Consider the following 23,167-nt stretch of genomic DNA (forward strand, 5'->3'; position numbering starts at 1 on the left):
TATAGTATCTCCATCTAATTCTTTTTCCATCCATTCTAATTATCCATCTTTAAATATAACCTGCACCGCATGGCATGAGCATCATATGTCCGCTACTTATCCCTCTTACTCGCTCGCTCTGCCCGATACCCGGCAACGGCGCGTGCGCCGACCCCACCACCATCAGCGCCGCAGTGCACTCACGCCCGGCCCCCTCGCCGAGCGCACTCGCTCGCGCGCGCACCGCGGCATGCGGGCCCCACCTCTTGCCTTTTCCCGCGCCTCTTTTGCTGTACAAAAAGATAGCAAGTCGCAACGTACAATTAGGCACCATTTATATTTTCGCGCACAAATAACAGCGAGTACCAGCAAGTTTACATGCAAGAAAGCATAGCAGTGCACCCACACATATGAATATATCTCATACATGCATGCATGCATGCAGGACAAGCATGCCACCGTCCATTTGCATGCACCTGCATGCAAAGGACATGGTGATTAGGCACCGTCCATTTGCATGCAACGTGCATGCAAATGGGACATCGTCCTTCGCATGAAATTAGGCACCGACCATGCGCTACAGTAGCATTTTTAATGGCACGCAGCTGAGCGCTTCGGCCTATAAAAAGCCAGCCTCGGGTGCTCACTCTCACCACCCGAGAAACACGTTCACTCACTCGCTCACTCGCTCTCACTTCGCGTATACCGTATACGGCCATACGCACAAGCCGAGCTCGACTGTCGTCGCAAGACGAGGTGAGCAGCTCATGAGCATCTCCTTGCTCTTCTCTGTCTTTCTGTAGTATTTTTCTGTATTTTTCCATGTATTTGTCTGTACCGGTTCACTGCCAAGAACTCCACGAATAGAACCATGACATACAGAAGAGTTCTAATGACCCCTGCTAATTTCTCTCTAACCATGCATGTGTGGGCCAAGCATTAACTCCAAATAGTACATGCATGCATGCAACATGCACTACCAGCCAAACAAATGCCCACGTGAAGCATCCATTCCTTAATCATCGTTAGCCTTTTTCGCATGATTAAATTCCGGCCATTTCACAAATGCCACATGCTAACTCTGATTTTAATAATTCTTTTTCCTAAATTCATCTAAAATCATGACCTACCTCCCATATTAATTTCATGATTTTTGGAGCTCATTTGAATTTATATGATTATTTATCTGTGCCTGTTGTCTGTGTCGTTCGTCGCGTATTTTAGCTGACGGAGTGAACGAGCCGGAAAACGAGAACGTTGGAAACGAGTACCGCGAGTTTGACGCCGAGGACCCGGACTGTCAGCAGGAGTTTGCTGAGGACGCCGACGGAGGCAAGTCCAACCGATCCCCTTTGATGCATATTGATCCTATTTTTAAACACAACCCGTAGAAGCCGTTTTAAATATTGCATGTACGATATATGTACGAAGTATTTTTGCTGCTTAGTTAAAACCTGTTGAATAGCCATCCTTGAATTGATATTACCCGGTAATTGTCTTGTTCGAACCTAGGAACAAATAATATGCTATGACAGAAATATTATTATTTAGTATGCTTAGGACTTGTTACTCATCCTGGATACTCATCGCTATATTTTCCCAAATATAATGATTTTAAAAGTAAAAGGTGTGAGTGGTGAAAATAAATTGTGGGTATTATGAAAGGGTTAATGAACAAGTTATAGATGTGATTACTATAGAGATGGGGCGGATGGAATCTCTTTTGAGGATGTCTTGGTGTTGTGGCTTATACCTTGTGGGGTTAAGCGTGAAGATATCCGCCTTGTCTCGATTAAGGACTGAGTTGATGATTCATCTTGCCTAACTCATTTATCGTACAACCACTCGCCTTGCATGGGAAAGGCTTAGTCTAAATCCCTCTAGTTAGTATGGCAATCACCTGGAGGCAGGTGTGCAACGGGACACTAAGTGATGTATGTGAAATTGTGGAAATATATGAAAAGAGCTTTGTGAATTATTGTGGTATCATGAGATGTGGCCTTAGTGTTCCCGTGGTGAGCGCCATTACTTAGCTATGGAGGGTAATGACTTTGATGGATATGTGCTTGCACGACGGTGTAAGTTATGGTATCCTACTTGTGGGAAAAGTGTACAACCTCTGCAGAGTGTAAATCTATCTGGATAGCCGTGTCCGCGGTCTCGGACGGGTTATGGTTTGGTTTCAACAACTAGATGGGATGGTATGAGTGAAAACATAAGAGTGAGTGTGATTTTGGAAATAAATGGTTGACTGCCATTGTGTTGTGGGAACAAGGGTTCAACAACACTTAAAATTGTGATTAAACCCCCATTTTTAGAAATACTATCATTTGTGGAAAAGGAGCTCTTTTACAACAGTATTTGTGAAATGAAACCTTGCATGTGTAAAAAGATAGCTTTATGCAAATAAAACTAAGCCTCATCCTTGATTTAACCATATGCATATATACTGTTATCCCCTTCCGTAGGGTAAAGTTGGATTTGCTGAGTACTTTGTACTCACCCTTGCTTTATTAAACAGAGGAAGATCCGGACTTCGATCCCGAAGTGGCGTTCGAGTAAGGTCGTGTCTGCACCCAACTAAGCCTGTGGCATTGGGACTCGTCAGATGTTCGATGGCGATATCGTTTGTTTCTGGATCCTTTGGACCTGTGTTGTATTTTGGTGTCTTATTATTATAGCGTGCCTTCCTTGTCCACGCTTTCCAAGACTACTGCGCTGAAACTTATCTGATGTAATAAATGTGTTACTAGCCTCCTGGGACTAGTATTGTATCACATTTGAGTTCCTGGTTTACCAGGGGCGCTTCAGATGCTCTAAGTAGCAAAGATGGTTACGGGTACAGATTATCCACGTACCTGCGGGTAAAAATCTGGGTCTTACTTAGTTTTAAATTATTTTAGGAAATCGACACTGTAGCATTTTCGTTTGTATTTGATAAATATTGTCCAATCATAGACTAACTAGGATCAAAAGATTCGTCTCGTCAATTTTGACCAAGCTATGCAATTGGTTTTTATTTTTGTATATATTTAATACTTCATGCATATGTCTAAAGACTCGATGTGACGAAGAATCTGGAAAATATTGCAAAACTTTTTGCGAACTAAACGAAGGTACGAGTGCAACTTTGTGCCTGCGGATGTGTTATAAGTTTGTAGTTGAACCCAGTGGATAAAAACTTGTGAGAATAGAAAAACCTGTACCGTGTCTGTTTCACCCGCAAACCCGCTCCAACCTTGTGATATGTAAGCCTCTTATTATACTATATATAAAGAAAGCAACATAGATTCATGATTTTCTCCCTCATATCTATTTATATATAAGAGAACCATTTTTATGTTGGTATAGTGTTAGGTAGTTTTGTTTTTCATACTTAAACTTCTTTTTTTATAATCTATACATGTATTATTATTCTGCAAGTTCATGGGTGCGCCCGCGGGTATTTTGTGCCCGTAGGTACGGGCGTGAGTGTAGACTTCTACCGGAGCGGTTTGCGGGTGCGGGTGCAGGTTTGGGATTCAACCCGCGAGTGCGAGTCTATGTGTCTCCTACCCACGGGTAATGTGCCAATTGCCATCTATATCAGCTAGGGGTAAGGGTGGATGAGATATGACCATTCATAGATTTAGGGATATGGAAATCCATATTTTTTGTTTAGTTGGATGGATGGAATGAGCTATTTTTTGTTTAGTTAGATGGATGAGAATTGATGGAATGAAAAATACTTGACTAAGGAGTAGATGAAAATAAAAACTAATTGCACAGTTTGCGTGTAAAATCGCGAGATAAATCGTTTGAGCTTAGTTAGTCCATAATTGACAATATTTGCCAAATAGAAACAAAAATGCTATGGTACCTGAAGTTAATTTTTTTTAGAACTAAACAAGGCCTTATATTTATTTTATTTAAAAACACAAGTAATTATACACTAAATAATTATACAGTAACATCAATTTGTCATGATAATCTACAAATAAAAAAGTTAATTAACACCACAATTATCCTAATTAGCATTAAAACATGCACTAATTAATATATTAGCAATTATCAAGGTTAATCTTGATGTCATAATTGCTAAACAGTAATATAACATACTATTAATCCTTAATTATTTACTAATGACATATTAGAAAAGATTGATGAGCTCACTAGGCAAAATTTTTGTGGCGGAGGTATCCAACATCTAAGAGAATATTCCCTTAGCAAAGATATCCATATCTAGCTTGTCCAGCGAACCAAACAACGATTATCCATAGACCACCATCTTCCATCTAGGGATATCCAGCAAACCAAACACACTCTAGATGAATATAGCCATACGCACCACCCAGCGACGGATCTAGAAGCACCTAGGGGGCTAAAAAGGATTTTGGCTGTGTTGGGTAGGGCCAATGTATATTTTTATGAGCTATTTGGGCTGGACAAAGAAAACATCTCAATGTATTGAGTCGTTGTAGCACATAGGTGCAACGAAAAGCATTACGCAGTAGGAAAAGCAACTAACAATATGCCGCGTGGGGTGAAACCGAGCAGGGGAGCTATGCCACTGCGTGCCAGCCGCGCGGTTACACCCTCCCTAATCCAATTCATGCTTCATTTCGGGATGTGGCCATTCCTCGTCGTCCACCCATGGAGCGGGACCTAGGGTTCCGAGCGAGGCTCAAGGTGGCTAGCCATGGTCTGGTGTCTAGGCGGCGGTGTCAGGGGCGTTCGACAGCGCTTAATGGTGGGTTCGTTGACAAGGAGGGAGGGGAGCGTGAGGCTCATTTTGGGCAAGGGGCGAGGGGAGTCCGTAGGGAACCTGAAGGCCAACTTAGTAGAAGTAAGATGATTGAATAATATATGTAATATAAAGGAAACAAATTGTCAAGCGACTTAGTTTATCCAAAGAGACGTTGGTGCCACTGTTGTCGATGATAGCATAATCGAAAGGTGGTGGTCAACTATGTGTCTAGGCGATTGTTGAGGGGTATTGATGATGTCGAGTGTTGCCACGAGCATAATGACATGAGATGGTAGGATGTTGAGAACCGTGACAAAAAGGTTGTGCACTGCTAAACTATAAGACGTTTTATTTTTTTTTTTCTAAAAACTTGCTACACACTATGTCTAGATATATTACAAAAGAAATATATAAAAAGATTACTAAAGTATGTTATCTTATATTTTAGAATTGAGTGAGTACAAAATCACACTTAGCTGAAAACCTACTCGTACTAAAGACACAAAGTTTGGTAACTCAAACATCATCATCAGTAAATAAAGTCAAAATTGAAGCACGTGGAACGCTGCTATCCTATCCGCATACGGCTTGAAATAGTAGCTTTACACTACAATCGTGTGCCCCGGAAGTTGGTTATGGCTACTTCAACCAATCTGATTCCTGAAGTAGCAGCAGCAGTGACGATCTCTTTCCTACAAAAAGACGTTATTTGTCCACCAAGGACCATCGCTGCATTCTCGCTGCAGTGCCTATACTATACCCAACTCGACTGACGTGTCTGAATCTGATCTGAAAAAAAAAGGAACGAACACACACGAGCGCCCAAAGCCCCGGACGAGCATCCATCTCCTCAGCAGCTCACCTCAGACACCCTTAACGCACGTGTGTAATTGTAATGCAACGAAACGAACCCGGCGAGCCGAAGCGAGAGTCTGCTGCGCTTGCTATTTTTGCACCCAATCATTTACGGTGCACCCCCGCGCCGCGCAGCACCAGAGCCTAGAGCCGCCACTTCCCGGGCCCACCCGCAGCGACCCGCCGCGCCCGATTCCGCGCAGATCCGCGATTGGTCGACGCCTCCTCCTCCTCCTCCTCGTCCCCGTTCCCCTCCCCCCCCCTTCTCCTTCCCCGCGTCGCTCGCAGCAAGCCCCGCCCCAACAAATTCCCCCATTCCCAAATCCCCCCCGAACTCCCCGCCACGCCCGGCTCCGCATCCTCGGCCCGCTCCCGCCGCCGGCCGCCGCCGCTCGCCGCCGTACGGAATCTCAGGCACCCCGTCGCCGCGGCCGCCCCCGACCCCACGCTCCCGCGGCCCCGCCGGGATTCTAGGGTTTCGGGTGGGCCGACCCTAGGGGGTCTGCAATTCGCGGGCCGGGCTCCACGCCCCGGCTCCCCCCGCGCCTCGGGCGCCGATCGCCGCGAGCTGCGCTGCCCCCGCGCGGGCGTGGGCGCCGTTTCCACTCGCTGGGCTGCTGCCTGCTGATACATGCGGCCGCTGCCACACTGCTGCTCCAGCTCAATCGGGAAACGCCCCGCCTCGGATTCCGCGCAGGATAGACGGCCGTTTCCTGCTACCGCGGTGTGTGCTTGAACAAAGCTTGCTCCTTTCACGTTTGTTCTTTTTTTCTTTTACCGTCGCTTCCTTCTCTCACGTGTGGCTTCACTCTCTTGCTCATATATGTGTGCCCTCTGTCCAGCTACCGCGCGCGGGATGACCTGAGCCTCCGCCTGCCGCCAAGATGAATGTGGGGCAGGCTGCCCACCTGTCTGGGCAGATGTCCGGGCAGACAGCGCAGATGAATCAGGTTCCCGGCACCGGTGTCGGCGTCGGCGTTGGTGTTGGTGTTGGTGGCGCTGATGGGCTGCCGCAGCACCAGCCAATGCAGGAGATGGCAGCGCTCTCGGGAACGGATCAGCATTTCGTCATGCTTCGGACCACTATGCGTGAAAAGATGTATGTGTTTATTTACTACTGTTGACTTCTAAATACTCCAGTTGTAGTCAGGTATTGATTGCACTGAGTTAGTGAGCTTCAGACTGGCTGAACGGCCACATATACCAAGTGCCAGATCCAAATTGTCTACATGCCCCGACAAAAATATTACCTTATCAAACTTTGTGCTTATAAATTTATTTCCTTGCCATAATTACGAATGCGACAATGGATGCATTATATGTTGTTGGCTTTCCTTAAAATTTTCGAGGTTTGTTGATTTCCCTTCCTATAATTGCCCAAAGGTTTGTGAACGATTTTCTTCAACCCTATATGAGGTATATGACATTTTTTTACTATTCTTGCAGATTCGAATATATAGGGAGGAAACAATCATCAGCTGAGTGGCGGAAGCGGTTGCCAGAACTGGCAAAGCGGCTTGAGGAGATCTTGTACAGAAAATTCCCAAACAAGGTATTGCTATCCCATTCCCTTCATCTTTTGCAAGGCTTTGTTGATATTCTAGAGATCAAGTATATTTCTGGGGAGCAAAAATAAAATCTTGCTGTTTCATCGCCATTTTGTTTTTTGTTCCTGTATTGTTTGAGCAGAATGACTACTACAATATGATGAAGGGACCAGTTGAGCCGCAATTGCAGTTTGCTATTAAGACCTTGAGCGCTCAGAACCAACACAATCAACAAAACCCACAAATGACAAGACAAATAGCATCATCCTCTGGCTATGGTACTATGATTCCTACCCCTGGTATGACGCAAGGCACCAGTGCAAATTCTAGGATTCCTTATGTCACGGACAACAATGCCCTTTCTTCGTCTGGTGGAGGCATGGTTCCTCAGAATGCTAACATGGGTGTCTCGATGCAAGGTGCATATATTTTTACTAGTCCTTTTGGCCTGTTTTCTGTTTAACTGAAGATCTCTAGCCATTATCTAGTGCCTGTATGCTGAAAAAGGACTTACCTCTTTGAGGGTCTCACTTATCTTCCTTATACTCAAATTTCTTTTGGTTATATCTTAAAAGAGGAAGCATGCCTTTTGGTGTCTGTGTTTTTTGAAATTGATTTGATTATTTTACCAAGTCAATAAGCTGAAACTTATGCAGTGCCTAACTGGTCAACCATATATTCTTAGTTTTGTTTTGGCAGTCTCTTTATTTGCCCCTGCTCACTCTTAATTCCTCCATGCAGGTCCAATGTCTAATGGGTACCAGCATTTAAATACCAACATTCCACAAAATTCTACCACAAATAACGTCCAATCTACAATGGGTTCAGTTGGTGTTCAGCGACAACTACCTCATATGATCCCAACTCCAGGATTCAGTAATCAACAGAATGTACCTTCAAATCCTGACTATTCAAATGGAACTGGATATTTCAACGGTGAGTCAGCTGTGGCGCCACATATGCAGCACCAGAAGCAATTTTCTAGCAACCAAAATAGCAATCAAATTCAGCATATTGCGGGCCACAATAATTCTGGAATGCATTCAAGCATGTTGGACAACTCATCTGCATATGGTTTATCAGATGGACACATGAATGGTGGAATAGGAGTGCATGGGTCAAATATGCAGCTAACAAATAGGAATACAGCACCGGAAGCATATATGAACATATCCCCTTATGGCAATTCGCCCAAACCTTTGCAGCAGCAATTCAATCAGCACCCTCAGCAGAGAATACCGAGTAAGCTTGCTGCCTTTTGACGCTGCGTCCTCTTTTTCACTGCCATCTTATGGGTGTTTTTTTTCCTATAAGCCATAACATGAGGTTATGCTTGTAAAGGACACCAATCAGAAAGTCTCAATGATTATATCTGAAGCTTGAGCCTGTATATATTTATTTATATTGTTGCCCAAACTGACCGGTTCGATTATTATTTGACAGTTAGCAAACTCAGAAAAATAAAACCTTAAGCTTCTTATAGTTCCTTGCTGCTGGAATTGCCAGTCTTATAAGTAATGTGTTGCTATCCAGGGTGGTGATGCTTTTACCAATCTATCTAGTATTTAGCACCAGTCTGGATATCTTCAGATGGAGCCTTGTAGGCGTGTATGGTTTTGCTGTTGATACTTCAACGATGATAGATGAAATGTTATTAATGAATAGTGATTCTAAATAAATAGTGGCAACATGACATCCCTCTTCTTTCTGCAGTACATAATTGAGGGGGTCTAAAGTTCTCTTAAGCATACACCTATATGATCTTTGCTTGGGGAGGCGGTACAGCTTGGCATGTTACTGTTTCGAATTGACTGATTTTTCTTGCGTTTAGTTTTCTTCATATAATTGAAAAAAACTGTGGCATTGTAATGAAATAAATTCAATTTCTTTTTGTGTGCAGCATCAGTTGATATGGCTGGTTCCGGCAGCTTTTATGCTACTGGCTCTACCCCTTTAACCACAGCAAATAGTCAGAGCATGAATGTTGCAAATTTGCAGTCTAGATCAAGAATGAATCAGATGTTGGTTTCCAATCAGTTAAACATTCAGTCTATTCAGCAACAGCCCCAGATAAAAAGTGAGGTTTTGGATCAAACAGAAAAGGTGAATTTTCAGTCACCACAGTTGACTCATGATCAACTACTACGCCAGCACCCAATGCCGCAGCATCAGGTGCAACCTAATTCCCAGTTTGTTCAAAATCAGTATCATATAAATCAACAGCAGCCAAATCCACAGCATCAGCAGGCTATGCTAAGGAACAATTCCTTTAAACAGTCTCAAATGGTTTCCACCCATTCAATGCAACTACCAGAACAGGGGACTCTGCCACAAACTGAACTGGTATCTTCACAAGCTAGTGATCCTGGTGACCTTCCAAGCTTCCAGGGTCAATACCAGCAAAGAAATGCTCTTGACAATGTTAAAGGAGGGCAGATGCTTGGTCATCTATCTAGCTCTCAAAATTTTCATCCTTCTGCCTCACATGTTTCTCAGCAATTGTTGCCCTCTAATCCACATCTTGATGACGGTTCCAATGCTGTAAGCTATGTGCTGAAAGGGTCGCAGACAGAGCAAATGCTACGTCCTCAATGGCAGCCTCAAACAATGGAAAAGGCTCCTGTCACTACTAATTCAACACTCGAAAAGCAAATACAGGAAGATTTTTGTCAAAGCACAATGGCACAAGATGGAGCACAACAACCATTTTCATCAGATTGGCGTCTTTCTAATGGCACTGCAACTTCTATTGATCCTGCAGTGCCGAAGCCCGCAGCTGAACAGGTTACTGGAAATATCCATTACTTCCGTCAGATAAAGTGGTTGCTGTTACTGTTTCATGCAAAAACATGCACATATCCTGTTGGAAGTTGTAAGTTCCATGGTTGTGTTCAGGTGCAGGAGCTTTTGAAGCATTTTCAGAACTGTCAAAGGAAAGATTGTTCATACAGGAGCTGCAGTAAGTCAAAAACGATGTCTCACCATTATAAAACTTGTGTTGATGAGCAATGTCCTGTGTGCAGCGTTGTAAGGAAGTTTTTGCGGCAATCAACTGAACAGGCATCTAAGCAAAAAGCTCTTGAGTCTAGAAAACTTGCTCAACAAAATGTGCCTCAGAGAATCATGAACGGGATAGAAGGTGATAGAATGGACGTTGACCCAGTGTCAGCTGAAGCATTTGATGATCAACCATCTGTCCCAAAACGTTTAAAGATGCATCCTCCATCACCCAGTGGCCCAGAGAATGATATCTCTGTAGTCTCCAATCATCATGTAAACTCAGGCTTTGCATTGCAGGAAACACAGCCTGAGCAGTTTGAGCACAATAACAGGACAGCATATCTGAAACGAGAGGTAGATGCAAAGGCTGACATACGAGCTCCTCAAAAGCCCATAAAAAATAGTTATGGTATTGATGGAAATGCGACTACATCAAGGCACAATGTGATTCCTGGTGTTCCCACTGAGATGAACTCTCATATCAAGCAAGAAAACTTGTCGGTTGACAAAGAGACAAGTGAAACCGCCCTTGAGGTTAAGAACGAAACAAATGATCCAACTGATGCGACCGTGTCTAAATCAGGAAAACCAAAAATAAAGGGCGTTTCTATGACTGAATTATTCACTCCAGAACAAATAAGGGAACATATTGACAGTCTAAGGCTGTGGGTTGGTCAGGTATGATTTTCTTAACTGAAAGTACCCACTTGCATAGTTGCATTTCATTTCCTTTGACAAAATCACAAAATTGCTGGACCACTTATAAACTGTAGGCTATAGACAACTGAGCATTGCCCTTAGAAAGATGTGGTTCATGCTTGCCTGTTAGCAATTGGGGTAGGCTAGAGGTGAAACCCAACATGATTCTTGGTCATGAAAGGCTTTTACCAATGGGTAATGAATTCGTCTCCTCCTTGTGCCTTCACTACTTTATTAACTAGACTATAATATAATATAATTAAAGAATGGGGTTACAATATAGTATTGCCAAGCTGGCAAGCTCTATTTTAGTTACTTTAGAGAAAACTCTTTTCCTGCCAGGGACTAAATGAGATTTAGTCAACTCCTTGTTTTCTCAGATGGATGGGACTTGCGGGAATTTATTCTTAGCATGTAAGACATTGTAACTTGTGTTACTGTATCTTAGCAAATAAAGTATTTTACCCTCTCTTCGTCAGAAATTAGGAATGATCTTTATCCTGTACTGTTTTGCAAATACAGCATTTTTTTATTAGCTAAAACTGCTGTTCGTACTTCTGTTTTATAATGCTTCTGGTGGAACTTGTGCCTTAACCATACAATGTATTTTTGAGAGGAGCTAATTTTTACATGTTCCACTTTTGACAGAGTAAGGCTAAAGCTGAAAAGAATCAAGCTATTGGTCATTCTGAGAATGAGAACTCTTGCCAGCTCTGTAGAGTAGAAAAACTTACTTTTGAACCTCCACCAATATATTGTTCTCCTTGTGGAGCTCGGATAAAGCGAAACGCACCATACTACACTGTGGGTACTGGCGATACACGCCATTATTTCTGTATCCCTTGTTACAATGAGTCTCGTGGTGAGACTATTGAGGTTGAAGGCCAAACATTTCCGAAGGCAAAGTTAGAAAAGAAAAGAAATGATGAGGAAACGGAAGAATGGGTAAGTTGTGCAGTTCCATTGATACGGTGGTGTCATAAAAGCTCAAAAGTTTCTGATATGTTTCTTTTGTGCTAAACATTTTCAAATCATGCATTCTGCAGTGGGTTCAATGTGACAAATGTGAATGCTGGCAACATCAAATTTGTGCTCTATTTAATGGAAGAAGGAACGATGGAGGACAAGCTGAATATACTTGCCCCAATTGCTATGTTGAGGAGGTCAAACGCGGGCTGCGCAAACCTTTACCACAGAGTGCTGTTCTTGGGGCAAAAGATTTGCCGAGAACTGTTCTTAGTGATCATATAGAAGATCGGCTATTTAAACGACTTAAGCAGGAGAAACAGGACCGTGCAGCTGCTGCTGGCAAAAATATTGATGAGGTTAGTAGACTAGATCTTCTTTGAGGAAACAATGCCAAATAAATCAATCTGAACACATGATCCATATATTTATGGTTATTCTGCTAAAAAAACTCGGATTTACCTTAAGAGGATGTACCAGGATTCGAACGCGGACTGACAAGGGGAGAACCCCCCTGAGCACACTGCTCTTACCAGTATAACTCGCGAGAAGTTGGTGTTTATTCTGCAAGTTGTCCTAGATTTGTAATATGAAGAACTACAAGTCGGACACCAAATCAACAAGTAGTTTCTTTGTTGCAGTTTGGATACTCAAGCACAACGAGCTTTGTTTATTTACCTGATTTTTTAGTTCTTGACAAAACATAATATGGCAAGGAAGTTTTTTTAGTGTAGTTTGGACGCTCAAGCACAACGGGCTTTGCTCATTAAGATAAAAGTTTTATGAATCAAGAAAGCATTAGTTTTATATTTTTGTCGGTACATTCTTTCTCATTTATTTACAAAGATAGTAATAGCCTTTGGTTTGGAGGTGGGACTGCTGCCTATCAATAAGAGAATATAAGTCAACTGCAGATAGCAAATAGGCTGGCGGCTTCCAACATCACCATAGGTGAAGTGGACAAGAACCATTGCACATAACAGGTTTTCCTCTGTATTGATGCAGAGCATGCTTTTGTGAAGTGGTTGGGTTTCTTATTTGGGCTAAATAGGATGACACGTTAGATAGCAGGCTAAGTTACCTTGGTATAAAATTATGTATTTACTTTTGTGCTAGTTTTCCTTGTATACATACTGTCAGGTACTTCTTTTTTTCCATGTATGAAGCATTATGGCACACTTATTCTTTTTGCCATCAAGTTTGATCCCTGGTATGATTTTGTTTCATTCCATCAAGTTCACTTCTAATTATGCCTTGTTAGATTCCTGGAGCGGAAGGACTTGTGGTCAGAGTTGTTTCATCAGTGGATAAGAAGCTGGAGGTTAAACCACGCTTTTTGGAAATTTTTCAAGAAGACAACTACCCTACAGAGTTCCCTTACAAGTCCAAGGTAAGAATTCATTCTTGTCATTTGAAGCATGAAATCTAGTCACACTCACTAATTTCTGCAACTGTATGTTTATGAAATATTGGACAGGCTGTTCTCTTGTTCCAGAAAATAGAAGGTGTGGAAGTATGTCTATTTGGAATGTATGTTCAAGAATTTGGTGCAGAATGCTCTTTCCCGAACCAGCGCCGTGTTTACTTGTCGTACTTGGATTCTGTTAAGTATTTCAGACCTGAGATTAGAACAGTATCTGGAGAGGCCTTGCGTACATTTGTGTATCATGAAATTCTGGTAATTTACCATCCATGCTGACCTTTTGTGACTAATACGAATTATTGCCTTACCAGGTTTTGGTCAAAACTGTGTAGGAAACCATATGACAGGAAACTTTTTTTTTTCTTATTTAGCTAGCACTTGTTCTTGGTCTAATCTGTCCCCATTGTGTACAGATAGGATATCTTGAATACTGTAAGCTACGGGGATTCACAAGTTGTTACATATGGGCTTGCCCACCTTTGAAGGGTGAAGATTACATCTTATATTGCCATCCTGAGATTCAAAAGACTCCGAAATCTGACAAACTGCGTGAGTGGTAAGCTTTAGATGTCCAATTGGTCTTGTTGCTTTTAGATTGTCCACCAGTTCTAATGTCTTTTACACCCAGGTACTTATCTATGCTTCGGAAGGCTTCTAAGGAGGAAATTGTTGTTGAGCTGACAAATCTATATGACCATTTCTTCATTACTATGGGGGAATGCAAGGCTAAGGTGACTGCTTCTCGCTTGCCGTACTTTGATGGAGATTATTGGCCAGGAGCTGCAGAAGATATGATCAATCAACTCCGACAAGAAGAAGATGATCGCAAACTTCAGAAAAAGAGTAAGACAAAGAAAATTATTACAAAAAGAGCTCTTAAAGCTGCTGGCCACACTGATCTCAGTGGGAATGCTTCCAAGGATGCTATGTTGATGCAAAAGGTAAGCTTCTTTGATTTGTGTACTTCCTGCTCTCATAAATACTCTAAAGTATACTCCTGTTTCACCACCCACCCTAAGTCTCTCTTCTACGTACTTCAATTTTGTATTAATTGAGCGACACACTTACCATGCTCCATTTTGTGTATGCAGCTTGGGGAAACTATATATCCTATGAAGGAAGATTTCATTATGGTCCATTTACAGTATTCATGTAGTCACTGTTGTGTTCTTATGGTGTCTGGAAGACGTTGGGTTTGTCATCAATGCAGAAGCTTTCACATCTGTGACAAGTAAGTTGATTTCTTTGGCATAATTGGACCATGCTGCACTGCACATGTTTGATTTATGATTTATCCATCCTGCTATATAATTTTCCACCAGTTTATAATTATCTTCTTTTGTTACATATGATCACTAAATACGTATGTGAGTTAGCTCCAATAATTTAATCATGATTCCATGGAATATTTTATTTTCATCCAGACACTTCTGTCTTGCGCATATTTTATTTGCTTGTAAACTTACTATTTGTGCTCAATTAATCATTATTTCATCAAAACGTTTTCCCTTGATCAGTTCTGGTGATCAGACAGTTTCTGTTTTTTGGTTAGAACTTTTTTTTTCTTTCTCAGAACATTTCTCTTTGCTTGGAACAATATTTTTTTTATCGAAACAGTTTTTTTCTTTGCTCAGATCAATTTCTTGGTGCTTATCACAATTTCTGCTGCGGGTATACAAATTTTTGTTTGAGGTGTAAAATTTTATGTTCCACTTCCACATGTACAAACTTCGACCCAATATGTTATTTGTTCCACTTACAAAATCTTCTTGTTTTAGGTATATAATTTTGTGTTCAGCTGTAAATTGTTTTGTTTCACAAATTTACATATATATATATTTTTCCCCATGTGTACAAACTTTTCATTCCAGCTGTAGAGACATTTATTTGAAATTCAAAGTGTACAAAGTTTTTTTTTCTTCACAATGACCATTTCCAAACAGCTTGACATTGAGCCATATGTGGTTTTTAATATTATAGTCCCTCTGTCCCTAAATAAATGTCGCTTTTGGTTTCCGTACTAAGTTTGACAGGATTTGGAGAAAATGTGTGCAACATTTGTATCTCCAAATAAATTTATTATGAAAATAGATTCATCGATCTATCTATTGATATCAATTTTTTACCATAAATATTAATATTGTTTTTTATATATTTAGTCAAACTTTTTTTCTAGGGAAGCAAAAAGACAATTATTTAGGGATGGATGGAGTATTTTATATAGAAATATTAGTGATCATTATTTTGTTACTTTTTCTCGGCACAAAGTCTTAGCAAATAGAATAAATGACCAGACACCCAAAGTCAAGTCTTCAAAAAATTGGGCCACAACTGTATAAGGGCTGGATAACGAACCAGCCCAGCTCCGCTTGGCTCGTTAGCTCGCTAGCCAGGCAATAAAATCACAGAAAACATAATCTCTACATTTATTTAACTTAGGAATAATAATAATGCAAAAACAACTCATCCATAAGCCTTAAATCAAACAAATAGATTAAAACATACTGACATATATAAATACAACAATGCACTAAAGCACTAATCCGTACATTCATGGTTCATGCTCCATACCATACATGATGCATCCTTTAATGATTATCTATACATCCATTTAAAATAAAGTGATAACATCATAGTAAGTACATATCTCCAAGGTCCAGGTCCAACTATCAACCAACTGCAGAGTGCAAGACATCAAGTTATACAGAACTGATATAAGTTCAAGGCCAAAAACTTTGCCTTGTTAGGCTCACGAGCCAGCACGCGAGCTAGCTCGTTAACTACATGAGCTGGAATGCTGGCTCAGCTCATTGAAAAATGTAAACAAGCCGAGTCGAACCAAGCCACTAACAAGCCAAGTCGAGGGAGCTGTTGAGCTGGTAGCTTTTTTTCCAGCCCTAACAGTATTCCCCTTGTCAACTTGTCCTCACCATTTAATTTTCTTTCACTAATTACTAGTTTTGTATACAGTTTTTCAAGACAGATAAACTATATAATTCTTGCTTGAGTTCTTTTGGTGAAATTGAATATTTTGTTGGTCCAGGTGTTATGATGCAGAACAACAACTTGAAGACAGGGAGAGGCACCCGAGTAATAGTAGAGACACACATATGCTTCATCCGGTACTATACCCTTTTGTTCTCAGTATAGAACTAGAGCAAATAGATTCTCAAGATATGACTTGATTCTCTCTGTTTTAGGTTGATATTGTCGGGGTGCCCAAAGATACCAAAGATAGAGATGACATCTTAGAAAGTGAGTTTTTTGACACCAGGCAGGCATTCCTTAGTCTTTGCCAAGGAAATCATTATCAGTATGACACACTTCGCCGCGCAAAGCATTCGTCAATGATGGTGTTGTACCACCTACACAATCCAACTGCACCAGCATTTGTCACTACGTGCAATGTCTGCTGTCATGATATTGAAACTGGTCAAGGCTGGCGGTGTGAGATTTGTCCAGATTTTGATGTGTGCAATGCTTGTTTCCAAAAAGGAGCGGTTACTCATCCTCACAATTTAACAAACCATCCATCAGCTGCTGACCGTGATGCTCAAAACGCAGAAGCTCGGCAAATGCGTGTTCAGCAGGTAAGCCTTCTTTTAGTTGTTGCCCACTAAGTTTATGCTCTTGTTCCACCATTGCTAAGAGATGTGATTTAAGTTCGGTTATATGTGTCGCAATTCCACTTTCTAGAACCATACCAGTAAACCGTAATGCCTAAATCTATTTTCTTTTTCATGATGCTGCAGCTAAGAAAGATGCTTGATCTTCTGGTACATGCGTCGACATGCCGCTCTGGTAGTTGCCAGTATCCTAACTGCCGAAAAGTCAAGGGACTATTCCGTCATGGGATGCAGTGCAAAACGCGTGCTTCAGGAGGGTGTGTCCTTTGCAAGAAAATGTGGTACATGCTTCAACTCCATGCCCGAGCTTGCAAAGATTCAGATTGCAATGTGCCGCGGTGCAGGTTTGTTGAAGCCCTCCTCTTTTGTGCATATACATACCGTTTCTGTGTTTACTTGTATAGCATTGCCATCTGCAATAGACCTGACTACTTGTGGTAAACTATGCACAGAGATCTGAAGGAGCATCTTAGAAGGTTGCAACAGCAGTCTGATTCCAGGAGGAGGGCTGCTGTAAATGAAATGATGAGGCAAAGAGCGGCGGAAGTCGCCGCAAATGAATAGTTGCCTCTGTACAGGTATACTTTATGGAAAGAGGATAGGAAGTATGAAGGGTTGCACTCCTCACTCCCACACCGAGAAAGCTTGGGATGGTTGAATTATAGGATTGGTAGGTAAAGAACAGCCGCTTCACATGTATTTCTTATGACGAAGGTCTCGGTCGCCCTTTGCCTATGGTTAACAACAGATAGGTTCGGGAGCCGCCCGCCTTCCTCCAAAGAGCTGAAGCAGCAGGGTGCACCGTAGGCTGTAACTGTTCGTTTGCACCCTCTCCAGTGCTAACCAGCTACACCCTGCTTACTGCACTGATGTTGTCGTCGACTGGGCGCGTTACAACCCTTGGGTGTGGTGAATTCTTTGATTTGACCTGTACTAGCTGAACTGATCTTCTCGCTGCTGCTTGCTGATGGTGTATAATAGGTGTCTCTGGACAGTTGTCAGTCGTGTATTGCAGAAAATTTGGTGTAGCTGTTGTTCCCCCCTCTCCAGTCTCTTCTTGTCTCAGTTCAGGAGAGGGTATAGGTTAAAAAAGGGTAAAAAGGGCTGGGCGTTATTGGACAAGTATTTGTTTATTTCTGCCCCCCATTTTGTAGGACTCATCTTTGTTAAAATATAAAGCAAAGTAAATCCTCCATGTCTTCTCTTGTAGCTGTACTGCTCCATAGGTTTTTTTTTTCCTCTTCCTAGTGCAGGTGGCCCATCTTTGTTAAAGTATAAGGCGTGGTATGTGCAGTCTTGTGCTCTCAGATTTTTGTGTTTTTTTTTGACGAAATGATTTTTGTAGTATCTCGCAAATGGAGTTCGGTTTGGTTGTTCGGAGGATGGAGGATGAAGTTGAAAGGGTGGGTTAATCCTGTTTTTATTAGGGGATGAGATACCTGGTAAGAAAAAAAAAAGGAAAAAGTTTGAGAGGATGACCGAACAAACCCCATGCAGGGGCCGCCTATTAACAGGGACTCCTTGTTTAGATCCAAAAAGTTTTTGGATTTTGATACTGTAGCACTTTTGTTTTTATTTGACAAACATTGTCCAATCATAGAGTAACTAGACTTAAAAGATTCGTTTCGTGATTTACAGGTAAACTGTGCAATTAGTATTCTTTTTATTTATATTTAATACTTCATGCATGTGCCACAAGATTCGATGTAATAGGGAATCTTGTAAGTTCGCAAAAATTTTCAAGATTTCCCGTCACATCGAATCTTTAGTCGCATGCATGGAGCATTAAATATAGACGAAAATAAAAACTAATTGCACAGTTTAACTGTAATTTGTGAGATGAATGTTTTGAGCCTAGTTACTTCGTGATTGGACAATGTTTATCAAATAAAAACGAAATGCTACAGTACCAAAAACGAAAAATTTTGCGAACTAAACAAGGCCTAAGTAAACTGCAACCTTTGGTTTAGATTCATGTCACATAGAAACTCACCTAGACCTTGTTTAGTTACACTCGAAAATCAAAAACTTTTTAAGATTATTCATCACATTGAATTTTGTGGCACATACATAAAATATTAAATATAAATAAAAAAATAATTTGCAAGATGAATTTTTTAAGCCTAGTTAGAGCAACTCCAACAGTTTTGCAAATAGGTTTGACATTCTTGTTTTTTGTCAAAACTCTCAAAATCTCCTATCCAACGGTTTGGCAATTGGGTTTGACATTTATAGCAGGTTGACAAATTCTCCTCCTTTCTTGGTATTTATGCACACCTAGAATAGGCTTGGCATTCTGCATGCGCGTGCTTTTATAGCAAGCTGACAACCTGATGCTTCTTCGTTGATCTTCAGAACCAGTAGAATTTTGTTTTTGCCAAGTCAAAATTGTCAAACATTTGGAGATGTCCTTTTTGTTCCCTTCCCATATTGTTTTGTGAGTTGACAAATAACAACATTTGCCAAACAAAATTTGCAAAACTGTTAGAGTTGCTCTTAGTCTATGCTTGAACAATAATTATCAAATACAAACAAAAATATTATAATGTCAAAGGACTTTTCACCCAGGGTACTAACACAAGGCCCTAGTTCACAAGTTCACTTCTCACAAAAACGTACTCTCTCCGTATAGGATTTAGAAGTTGTTTTGGACAACGTTTAATTCAAACATCAGGAATATAAATCATCAATAATTTTTAAATTATTGAGTTTGTAAATATGAAAATTATATTAAATAGAATTGTCTTGAAAAAAATTTCATAAAAATATACATATATCATTTTTTCTTACATATTTTTTTTAAAAATAAGTTGTTGAAGTTGTGTTTTGTAGACCGTATTGCTGTCCTAAACGATTTCTAAATCCTGACATAACACTAGTTCACATTGCACAACATTAAACTATAGTGGATGTTCATCAAACATAATCTACAGATATGGGCATTTAAACTTTCAGTGACTTATCTTCTTTGCCCTTTGGATCGTGGTTTGACGACGTATCAGCCTAGCGGCAGAGGGAGTATGATTTTTGCTGAAGCCGGCAATTGAGTGCGAGTGACCAGTTCTGCCTATCCAGACCATCCGTCCTGCATCGGACGGCGGACGGCCACACTGCCGCGGTCCCGCTTCCTGCGTGTTTATCCACGCCTCGCGCCGCGCTCGCTTCGGCCACGGCGGCAATGGCGGTGGCGGCGGCCCGACGCCTCTTCTCCTTCCACCTCCACGCGCGCCCTCTCGCCGCCGGTGTTGCCGTCGCGACACCACACCGCCGCGGAAAGCATGATGCGGTCTCGTGCAAGGCCACGGGGAAAACCAAGCCCAAGCCCAAGCCCAAGTCCAAGGCGAAGGCGGTCAAGGGCGGCGAGCGGCAGCAGAGGCGGGCGCTGGAGGAGCACCTCAAACGGCGCACCCGTTCCGCGGCTTCCTTCGACGCCGACCTGTACGGTCGGCGCGCCCACGAGCACCACGTCCCCGTCTTGCTTGGCGAGGTCCTCGCCGCCTTCCGCCGGCCCCGCCCACTCCGTTCCTTCGTCGACTGCACCCTCGGCGCCGCGGGACACTCCCTCGCCGTGCGTATCCACTCACTCGTTCTCGTGCTCCATTGCTTTTGTTCTACTGCCCACGACGTCTTCGATGCGATGTTGTTGAGTGCTCTTGCCCGCTTGCTGCTTGACGAAATGCCTCTCGGGCTTTGTGGTTTAGATGATGGAGGCGCACCCGGAGTTGGAGCTGTACATTGGCATGGACGTCGACCCATCTGCCCTGGAGATTGGCCGTGGGCACATTGAGACCTTCCTTGCTGGTAGGGAAAGGGAAGCGAATGGAAGGGAAGAGGATGTCTTGCAGGAGACTCTGCGTGCCTACACTCATGTCAAGAACTTCAAGTACATCAAGCAAGTTCTCGGTAGTGTGGATGAGAGTCTGGCGGTTGGCTCTTCTGGAGTTGATGGTATCCTCATTGACCTTGGCATGTCATCCATGCAGGTCAGTCATCAAGTTAAAAATATGAATAGTGATTGCAAGGTTTCTGCATTTCCCATTTGCTGATTCACATTTCATCTTGTTACTACTTCATCAGGTGAATAGATCAAATAGGGGATTCAGTGTACTCCAGGATGGCCCTCTTGATATGCGCATGGACCCTAAGGTCAGTGTTACTTTGCTCGTCTTTTCTGGTCTAATCTTCATTCTACTCCTATGATAATGTGTGTTCAAAGAGTATTTCTTCCTGCAATACTGAGGTGTTTTTTAAAAGTTTTAGGGCCAACCCCAGTCTTTTACCTGAAGTCAAATGACGGTTTAAACCACTGCAGCACAGGGGATTAGCCTACCAATCTGAAAGTTAAGCACAAATCCATCTCAAAACTCAAAACCGACCAAACACATGCTTAAGCAGCAACCGAAACTGTAGAGACTTCAGATATTGATGCCCTCTGCAACAGCTGACATCGCCACATCGGAGCCAGGAGCTCTCATCGTGAGGGTCTTCTCCATCTTGTAGCTGCGAAATGTCTGCGCCGTCACTTGACTCCAGGAACAGTCCCATTGATGCATCAGTTCTGAAGCCACAACACTAAATCTGCCAGATTCTTGATATCCTTTATCTTCTTCAACAGCGAATCTTTTTCCTCTGCCTGGCACAAAATTAGCCAATTCTGTACCATAGCCACTACCTTCAAGAAGAGCAAATCCAAATCCATACCTTTCCACCTAGTTCTCTGGAAGCATAAATCATTTCTAAGTTTCCAGATACACCAAAGTGCTGCAGAAGTTACCATGTTAAGAACCCCATGCTTTTTATTGCTAAACCAGAACTTTCCTATATTTTCAAGTTTGCTCCCTACCTATACTTTTAGAACTTGAGATAATATATGCCAAAGCTGTTGCGCCACTACGCAGTCAAAGAAAAGATGTTGAACATACTCTGTGTATCATTTTTGTCGAATTAATCAATTTAGAACTTTATATGCTACACTTCCAATGTCCGTGGTTCAATTTTAAAACTGATTTTACAACAAAGAATGATCGTGTCAATTCATGTTTTTAGTCACTAAACAGTTGCTATGTCCAAAAGGTTCAGATCAACTTTGGTCTTGTCTTCAAGTTGTATCACTCTTACCTATACATGAAATTATACAGGCAACTTTAAGAGCAGAGGACATTTTGAATTCTTGGCCGGAGATTGAACTTGGGCGTATCCTGCGTGAATATGGGGAGGAAAGCAACTGGCAATCAGTTCAGAAGCAAATTGTTAAAGCCCGAGCTACGGGCGGTTTGCACTCTACTGGGGATCTTGTCAAACTAATCCAAAGGATGTGTAGCATCTCAAGCGGTAGGTGTAATCTTTCGACGATGTTGCCACTAAAGGTGTTTTTTTTTCCTGTCAATGTATGCATAGGTTCATTTCTTTTGGTTTTGAATGCCAAATTCAGTGTTCTAAAATAGTAACGATTTACAGAAGTGCCATGTGGTGTTTTCATTTCAGTGTATTTCTCCTTTCTGCTTGCAGTTTCTCAAGTTTTATTACTATTGTTTTTATGTAGCAAGTAGCATATAGTAGAATGTATTTCGAAAGAAGCAAAACGAAGATAATTTTGCAAGACATTTGATATAGTTGATAAACTACAGGGCGGCAAGGCTGGATTAAGACTGCAACAAGAGTGTTTCAGGCCCTCAGGATTGCAGTTAATGATGAACTCCGGGTTCTAGAAGATTCACTCCATTCATGCTTTGACTGCCTAGCGACAGGTGGCCGTCTTGCTGTAATCTCATTCCACAGTCTGGAGGACAGAATTGTGAAGAAGACTTTCTTGGAGCTCATCCATGGGGGTGAAGCAGATGATGAAGAAGACGACAAAGATGACCTGGCGCTCACTGACATCGTAAATGAAGATGAACCATGGTTTGGCCAGAGAGTGCAAGGAAGGAATGGAACTGTCCTCACAAAAAGACCAATAACCCCCTCGCAAGAGGAGGAAAAACTAAATCAGAGGTGCAGAAGCGCAAAGCTTAGAGTTATTCAGAAGAACTGAATAATTTGGGATAAATTTTGAAGGATTCCTGAGCACATTGGTGTGTAATTTTTTATAGCCAGAGAAATGTGAATGGATTCTCACTTGTGTGCACAGCCAGCTGCAGTCTGGATCAACAGAAAAATTGCCTCAGTCGGATGTGGTGCTATTTATCCTCGACAAGAAATCTAGAGGCTTAGGTTAGTCAAAAATCTCACTGTATCTGCATCAGTTTCTGAACTCCATTCACGTATATCGGCTCATGTACTCTGTAAACCATTCACTTGCAAGACACGATAATCACTTTAGGCCCCATTTAGATCCTTGGAATTGAAA

At 41.9% G+C, this 23,167-nt stretch overlaps 2 protein-coding genes across 2 annotated transcripts; both read left to right on the forward strand.

Moving 5' to 3' along the window:
* On the forward strand, positions 5,834-18,114 carry LOC8069945 (probable histone acetyltransferase HAC-like 1). Its single transcript, XM_021459155.1, has 17 exons — positions 5,834-6,284; positions 6,403-6,659; positions 7,007-7,112; positions 7,250-7,526; positions 7,849-8,349; positions 9,008-10,785; positions 11,455-11,751; positions 11,853-12,131; positions 13,034-13,162; positions 13,250-13,450; positions 13,609-13,751; positions 13,824-14,136; positions 14,287-14,426; positions 16,239-16,317; positions 16,396-16,785; positions 16,948-17,165; positions 17,274-18,114. Exons 2-17 carry the CDS (start codon positions 6,445-6,447, stop codon positions 17,383-17,385), a joined length of 5,178 nt encoding a protein of 1,725 aa, XP_021314830.1. The 5' UTR covers positions 5,834-6,284; positions 6,403-6,444; the 3' UTR covers positions 17,386-18,114.
* On the forward strand, positions 19,836-23,107 carry LOC8057541 (ribosomal RNA small subunit methyltransferase H). The gene is made up of 5 exons (XM_002451464.2): positions 19,836-20,389; positions 20,523-20,804; positions 20,899-20,967; positions 21,960-22,152; positions 22,449-23,107. Exons 1-5 carry the CDS (start codon positions 20,000-20,002, stop codon positions 22,850-22,852), a joined length of 1,338 nt encoding a protein of 445 aa, XP_002451509.1. The 5' UTR covers positions 19,836-19,999; the 3' UTR covers positions 22,853-23,107.

Source organism: Sorghum bicolor, chromosome 4, assembly GCF_000003195.3.
Source record: "Sorghum bicolor cultivar BTx623 chromosome 4, Sorghum_bicolor_NCBIv3, whole genome shotgun sequence".
Taxonomy (NCBI): domain Eukaryota; kingdom Viridiplantae; phylum Streptophyta; class Magnoliopsida; order Poales; family Poaceae; genus Sorghum; species Sorghum bicolor.